At 49.1% G+C, this 8,017-nt stretch overlaps 1 protein-coding gene across 1 annotated transcript; it reads right to left on the bottom strand.

Annotated features, from left to right (window-relative positions):
• Positions 1 to 421: 421 nt before the first annotated feature.
• Positions 422 to 4,864, bottom strand: LOC100907127 (solute carrier family 13 member 2). Its single transcript, XM_029110608.1, has 13 exons — positions 4,784 to 4,864; positions 4,386 to 4,514; positions 4,003 to 4,139; positions 3,252 to 3,357; positions 3,000 to 3,095; positions 2,819 to 2,925; positions 2,550 to 2,669; positions 2,203 to 2,394; positions 2,045 to 2,105; positions 1,256 to 1,382; positions 977 to 1,145; positions 717 to 840; positions 422 to 562 (listed from the first exon to the last, which is right to left on the bottom strand). Exons 1-13 carry the CDS (start codon positions 4,862 to 4,864, stop codon positions 422 to 424), a joined length of 1,590 nt encoding a protein of 529 aa, XP_028966441.1.
• Between the last annotated feature and the right edge of the window lie 3,153 nt (positions 4,865 to 8,017).

Genomic DNA, 8,017 nt, shown 5'->3' with positions numbered 1-8,017 from the left:
CATGGTATCAGGCATGAGAGAAAACTCTCCAAACTTGTTGAGGGAGTTTCCCGTTCGAGTTTTGGGATAGGTTGTCCGGAATGAGCTGTAGTTTCGCGCCTTGTAATGCCAGCCCGAATTATCAAGCAAAGCTATGAGTTCGCTCGTCGTGTCGTACAAATTCCAAATATGAAGCTCGAGAGGTTCCTAAAACCAATCAGAATCGAAGACTCTCTGTCAGTCGAACCTTCGCTGGATCGGTTCCCGAGTCATTCCCCTACCCCCTGTACCCACCGTCTCTCGACTGTGACGATATCTATAGCTCTTCGATGCGTAAGGAAGTACAGAGGGCGAAGCATGGACTTGGAGCTACTGATGTTTGAAAGCGCCGACAATTCAAGGCCCCCATGGTAATTTTGTGTGATGAAATTCCATGGAGAGACTAGGAAGAAATTATTGTAACATTGTTCGTTTCGGCCCAAGCGGGGAAAGTATCGAGGCCGTATACATGTGTCCCGTAGAAGTTGATGGCGAGGATCTCCACTGCGACGCAGATGCAGTTCATGAAAATTCCTGGGAGAGCCTGGGAAAAAAAAATGGCTCACTCGTCAGTCGAATTTCTTCGTCGTCTGAACATGACAGGGAATGGGGAAAACTCCGTCCGGAGATGAACGACTCTGTAAGAGTCTCCCGACAGAGAGATCGAGGAATGCCGTTGCCAGAGATGACATTCTTACCATCTGGGGTATATTCATATGAGCGAGATCGTAAACGATGGCATTCACGGGAGTTGCCGCAGGTAGCATGAACGAAAATGAGCAAGCGATGGCTATCGGCATCATCAAGTAAATCGGGTTTACCCTGAAGATGAGGAGACAAAATCAACGATGCTGCGTCTCGATGACTGAGCATTGTTACAGGGGGCGGATTTCTGACTTGGTAAATGACTCCACATCGACACCGTGAATCAGATGAATAAATAAAAATTCAAATTCACCTGATGGCCACGGCGATCTGGGCGACGACCGGCAGCATGATCGAGCAGATCGCTGTGTTCGACGTTACTTCGGTTAGCAATGAAGCCGCAAAGCAAAGACACGAGACGGTGACCATCGGAGAAAAGTCTTTGAAAACCATGAGTTTTTCCGCTATCATCCTCGAGAGGCCTGCGGAGGGATTCGTATGGAGGTGAACGCCCTGAAGTTCACAGGGAACATACAGCATAAGCAGAAGCAATCCGCGAGTGATAGATAATAATTTGTGCGGTTGAACTTACCCGTGGTTTTACAGAGATCAGCCAGGGCTAGACCCCCTCCAAGCAGGAGCATGACACCCCATTGCATTTTCTGTTGAAGAGCTGGCCATGTGAGTATCGTTTCCAAGTTCTCGAGACGACCCGGTGTCTGAAAAAATCATGATGCCAGTGAAGGTCGTCTGTTGACGGCAGTCGTAACCATGGATATGGTTTCGGAGAAACGATACTAGGTAGCTGATTTCGACGCCATCAATTTCCGCCGCGGAACCTTCGCTCAGCGCTTGAGCGGCTGAGAATAAGGGAGAAATCGACCCACCCGTACTACCCCGTTCACGGCCAGACGTTTCCTTCAATTGGAGGCCTATGGAGATGTCCCCGTGTGATGTCGCCGCTCTGAATTCTTGACGATCCAAGAAACTACTACCCAGCAAGGACCCCACATCGAAGCAATAGATACGATTTATTTTGAGGAAATCGCTAGTGAGAGAAGGATGCTCGTGAGATTTTCTGAAGCCCATTCCGATTTCCGCTCGATGCCGCTCACGGGTCGACTTCAACTCTATTAGTCGAATAGTAGGGCATCAATCGTTCCCTAAAATCATCACAGGTCTATTCTCCCGTAGTGAAAGGTCCCTGATAGCCTAGTTTTCGGTTCTTGATTCAGGTCGAGATTTTGCCCCCAACACTAGGTGTTCGATAATCGGAAAAATCATAGAGGGAACGCCGAGGTGGGACTCCTCAAAAAACCTCGAATCTTCCTCCGCCGACTTGAAGTTCTAGATTCTAGACCATTTACCTGTGTGAGCTCACCTTTGGTATCGTGAATAGAAGCAAAGTCAAAAATAACGCCGGCGCAGTGGGTTTGATGAGTCTGCGAACGGGAGCACCCTCCCCTCGATTATTGTGAGCCCATGAAAGCTGGACTCGAGTCCCGGAATTTCGCTCCTCGGTTGTTTCGCTTTACTCACTTTCCATACGGGATGTAGTCAGCCCAGCCCTTCATGAATTGAGGTCTCATCGAAAACCAAACCAGAATGGTGGCTGTGAGGATGAAGACGACGACATATTCGGCGAACGTCATTGGTCCCAAGCGATCGTACTTTTCTTGCAGACTCCGGCGTATGCTACGTTCTGAGTCCTTATTCACTTGGACGTTTCTCCTGCACGATGAGACAAATAATATTGAGGGAGGATATCGACCGTCCAGAGGTCTATGAGGCTCGCCTTTTCCAGAGGGGGGTGATCGACAAGATCCCTCAGAGGGGGCATTTCGCAAAAGTCTCATCATGCCGAAGAGTCTCCGCGGTAAACTTACAGCGCGAAGAAGAGAATGAGACTCAGGAACAGGAAGCCCAGAAAAACGTTGACAGCCATCACTGGGGCGTTATAGAGCATCCAGCTGCCGAAAGTCACTTCTGTCGATGCCGGGTAGAGTCTTCGGAAACGATAGAGTTTCGTTTTCAGTCATTTCACTCTATTCCAGCAGACGGATATATTCTACCCACATTATTATTATTATTATTCGGGAGAATTCCGGTCTGCGACTGAGGAAGCTGGTGGAAGATTCCCCGAATTTTTACTAACGTATCCAGTTGAGCTTTGAGCACCAAGTTGGGACCCGTACCGATGATTGAACCTGTACCACCAATATTGGCTGAGTACGCCACCGCCAGCATCATTATGCCCTCAACCTGGATAAGGGATGAGGAATCCGAGTGTTGTAAGCGAAATTAGATTCATTTCTAGTCAAGGGAAAACTCGCCACCCGTTTACTTTTCTGTAGTACCTTGCGCGCGTGACGCTTCGCTCCGCCTTTCTTGTCGACTAGGCTTTCAGATGTCGGAAGGTCGTTGTGGAATACCTTCAAAAGACAATATTCCAAACTGTGAAGCCTCATCTTAGAAGCTCCGCAGCTTCAGCCTTTTTAGCTCTCAATATCATCAAGGATGAGCATACCTATTCGGAGAACCTCTGAGAGAAAGATAATATGAATAGCACTCCGGAGTTACTGACGAACCTGATCGATCACTGAGAGTGCTACCGGCCCCATTATGGAAGCCGAGGCCGTGTTCGGGATCCACATAGAGAGAAACATAGTGACCGCCATTGTGCCCAAAACTAATCTGGAAGATGATTCTCTCCGCTCAATTCGGGACTGTTCCACATGTATTCCATATGCACTGATCTACATGCATTCCACTGTCAGTGGGACACAGTCGCTTGTCCCACCGAACGAGCCGTCACCCTATCGACTTGAGAAGTGTGCATCTACGAGTTGCTGCTCCTTCTCAGTGTTGCGCGAATATAAATTCGATGCTTGATCAGGTGAAATCTGGCTCCGCGGATCTTCGAAAAAAGCAATCACCTTCCCATTGCCGGCGTCTAACGAGCGAATCAAACAATCCGAATCTTTCAAGCGTGTGAAACTTTACAGCTTAGACCTCTCAGTTTGTATCTAAACATAGTCCGGCCAACGCTGTCCGCGGGTGACATGTATCGCGTCGTAAAAGTCGTCACTTGAAGGGGAATCGCGTAGAAAAGCACCGTAATCGTAAAAATTGAGCCGACTCCTGTCAATCCGTTTTTTGGAGTAACGACCCCCTTCGAAAAGTCAAGGTTGACTGTCATGGAGTGAAACTGTGCCCGAGGAAACTTTTTCCTATGCGATGTTGCTGGGAGATCCGCTGATTCTCCAATCGCTTAGGTATGCAGTGATGCCGTCGGCGCTGTCTCTGACCAACGGAGCTGTTTTCACCCTCAAGACTCACCTGTAGGTACTTGTGCCGACGGTTAGCAGTGTCTTCAGAGAGATGCGCGTATGCAGATTACTGGACTCAACTGCCGATGCCAGAGCCAGCGATCCCATCAGAAGGAAACCAATGTCGTCCAGGTAGAACTTAGTCACCTGGAGAGGTTGCGCACCTTGATTTCGGAAGGAAGCAGCGGCTTAAGAATATTCTCCCAATTTCGGAGCGATACAGAGGTTGACCTACTCGAGAACGAGAAAAAAACTCCACACGCCCTCAAGTCAACCGGCAGGAAAAACTTCGACCTTAGCGATTCGACTCAATCATGAGAAGTCAAGAGCAAACAGGGCTGGAAGAGAAACGGGAGGGACAGGCCGGATAGACGGAGTGTGGATAACACAAACCTGAGCAGATGACATGAGTCCTAGCGCTGGAAACGCTATGATTGGAATAATTGATGTGACTGGGAGTGGAAGAGCCTCTGTTGTCCACATGGAGGCCATCCAAATCATCAGGTACGCGCACCATGCTGCCTGAAAGTGAGCGAAGATCTTCTCTCGTTCTTTCTGTAGGGCAGCACAGCTTGATTGATCGTCCTCGGAGCTCACTGCTCTCCGGCTTCTGCATGCATTAGATCTACATTTTCTTCTTGGTTAGCTCTACCAACATCATCACTGAGCAGAGAACACATGAGCCTTACATCCATTGAGGGGAAAGAGAGGTGATACATACTCGTTCGGAATCGAGCTACACTCTTTTGGGGCACTTCACAAATGATACGGTTACTTGGAGATTCACTCACCTCGGTTTTGAAGTGCAAGGGTATCGGCAAAAGTACCACAGGGAGAATAACCGAGAACCAACTCTTCCACGACACCGCCATAAGTTTCCAGAAGTGCCGACAGCTCCAAGGATCTGGAACGTCTTGTACGAGCTTTGTCGTGGAATCCATGTCGAGAGAGAGCTTCCAGTTATCAGACGTTTATGAGTGGCCGCCCGAAAAAGCGTCTCTGTGATCAGCTGCCGTCCACAGAAAGACAAGCTCCAGACTGTAGCAGAGAAAATCGACTCAATTGACTGACCCGCAGAGTAGCTCGAGTTCTCGAACTGAGAGAAGCTCTCCGGAATGATTCACGGATGGGGTTTTCCGAGAGGGATAAGGCGCCAACAGAGCAGAGTTCACAACCTAGATCTCAGTGCCCTTGATGCTTTTCCAAAAAAACGCGAATGAATTTCCGCGCCTGAGAGTTGGACTCTCTGCCTCCGCGACACTTTTGGTGCGTGCGACACTCTTGGATTCCTCACAGTGTTCCTAAGAAAGACGTCCGCTTCGTTTAGGAGCGATCCCTACGCCGGAGTCAATCAGAGAATCGCGGTCGAAAAGCCTTCTCGTTCCCCTTTGAGCGTCTTCGGAACATTTCCGAAGGCTTGACGACCGGACAACTTTTACGGTTTCAGTCCTTTCATTGAGATAAATTCATTCCTGATCCTCGCAGATGGAATTTCCCCGATTGCATTGGATCTGGTGTTTGCAACAGCAAACCTGGAGAGCTTTCCGTTTCGGAGTATTTGAAATGCGAGCCGATCTGCCCAGCGTCCAGCTCTGGATGAAACCGTCACGGTCCGACACGGCATTGAAGACGACGCGTTTCGTTTTGGTATAAACTTAAGAATGCTTGAATGGCGACGTAAATTAGGATTACCCTAAACAGAGCACTCGCCGTGTAATTATCGCTAATGTGACACCCGCGCATCGGGAAGCATCAGTCCGCCGACCCGGTGCTCGAGGGGCTGATCAATAGGCACTCATTCGTTCTGCTCCTCAACTTTCCCAGCGCTCAGATATCTCTGGAATTTTCTGAACGTGCTGAAAGGGGGTTTTCCCCTCACTGAAGGAGAACTCTCGTATTTCCCGGAAGCTGATAAACCATGTGGATTTGAATAATCTACTCCTCTACATTCGAATGAGAGATGTGATCAAAGGGTCTCACCTGTCAACGGGGAAACATCTCTCCACGAAAAGCAATCTGGGAACAGCACTGAGTAAGCTCTTCCCGCTAATTTCCGTGTCTGCCCGAACCTTATAGCCTCTTTTTCAACCACTGTCAATCCCGAGTTACTATCATGAACGGATGACCATTCTAAGCGGCTCAGACTGCGCCTCGCGATTACCAAAACGGCAAGGGTGTCTCCGGGAGAGGGAATGTCCCGTTCACCTCATCTCCGATCCTTCATTCCTTCGCCGTTCTCATTCGTATACGATATTATTCGCGAACCCGAGATATTGTCAAGGCGAGAACCTCCGAGGTCCATCCGATTCTTCCTCGCCGAACGATCCGTGGTGACTCCATGGGAATTGGTAGTCTGGTTGACTGACGAATTATTATGGCTCCTACTCGTTAGGAGCGCTCAGATCAGACGGCCCCACTCAAGCAGTAGGACTCGCCGAGAAAGGTGTCTCCTATGTTCAACTCGGATGCACTCGGTATATTGCTGTAGATTGATCTGAAGGTCACGACGTTGCATTGATCGACGCTCCTCGCTCGAGTTTCTATGAACATCATGTGTTCCGATGACTGCATATCAGTATGAGGCTCTTTTTGATTTTTCTGCCTGGCACCTGCCAAATTTTTTTCCGCTGATAATGGCGAGTCCGAATTGAGGATTCGATGATGCCTGAATCACATGAGATCACGTGGTCCCATGGGGATATAAACGAGGATTGTGGCCGATTTTCGCGCGCCCCACGAAAACCCCATCCATGATGGGAACGAGAGTCACTTCGCGCTTATTCGGAATAAATGAGGACATAGCCTGGGAATGATATTTTTATGGAAGAAAATTCTTGAAGCCTTTGTCCCCATCGCAGTCGATACATCGGGAGCGACCCAACAATTCGAACTCTCCTACGAGTCGAAATCGACTTTTCTTCGCCATATCGGACGGGCAGAAATCTGTCTCAGAAGTGTCGACCATTCGATGAATGATCGATCGCTGGGTCTTTAAGTTTCAACGGCCGCGGATCCAGTATTCAACGCTCAGTGGCTTTTCCAAAGGGAGTTTTTTTCGGGAGGCACTCTATTCACAGCGAGAGATGTGTGGAAAATCATTTGGAAGCTCCTGTCGCGATCTGAGCATCTGTTCAGCCGTAATGGAATCGCTCGAGAATATCATTATTCAGAATAAGTACGAGAAGCGTGCTGCGGCGGCATTCCAAATGAGCCTCCCATGATCTTCACCCATCGTAACAAATTAACGACATCCAAGAACTCCCCGCGACACAATGACCGCGAAACCCCCGTTCGCCTCACTGTTGATTTTTGAGGGATTTCTTGTGAATCTAGAAAACCACTCCCTTTCTCCCTTCAGCCTCTGGACCAGGTCATGTGACGACGGGGCACTCGATTTTCAGTCTCTCACCAGCGCTTCATTGCATGGGTCGGACCCGAGGTCGCTCGTCGCTCTCCTCAGAAACATTCTCGTTGATCGATTCAGCGGATGGCTCAGAATTTTCCGGCTCATTTTTTTCTCGCTGGGGATGCTCGCTGTATGAGTCACCTGATAAGTCAGAAGATATCGTTTTCCACCGGAATCGGCCTTTCGGGATAGATGACCGAAATTTTAGAGGGGTGGCGCTGAGAATGACTTTGAGTATTGCCCGCACGCGGTCTCTCACATCAAGTCCTCTGGTCTTTAATGAAATTGCTCCGCGCACGAGCCTCGACGAGACCACATATAGCGATCATGAACAGCTTTGGACACTATTCAAATAGTTATTTATCTAATACTGAACGTGAGAGCAGGGCTTGGTTCCCGATTTCGGCCGTTTGATTTGAAGGAGTTGTTCTGGCCGACAATCTAAATGCGGATGGCGCTGAATAAGATATCGAGGCCCTCGAGTCACGCTCCGAGTGGTTTCTATGTTTCATATTTCAGTGCGGACATGATCAGTAAATGAAGGGGGGCTTCCATCGGGAGACTCTGCTCAATCGAGGAGACGGTACAGCCCCTAGCGCTTCCGACCGTCCGTGAGCGA

The sequence above is a fragment of the Galendromus occidentalis genome, unplaced genomic scaffold (genome assembly GCF_000255335.2).
Source record: "Galendromus occidentalis unplaced genomic scaffold, Mocc_1.1 scf7180000076872, whole genome shotgun sequence".
Lineage (NCBI taxonomy): Eukaryota > Metazoa > Arthropoda > Arachnida > Mesostigmata > Phytoseiidae > Galendromus > Galendromus occidentalis.
This window is presented reverse-complemented; position numbering and strand designations above follow the sequence as displayed.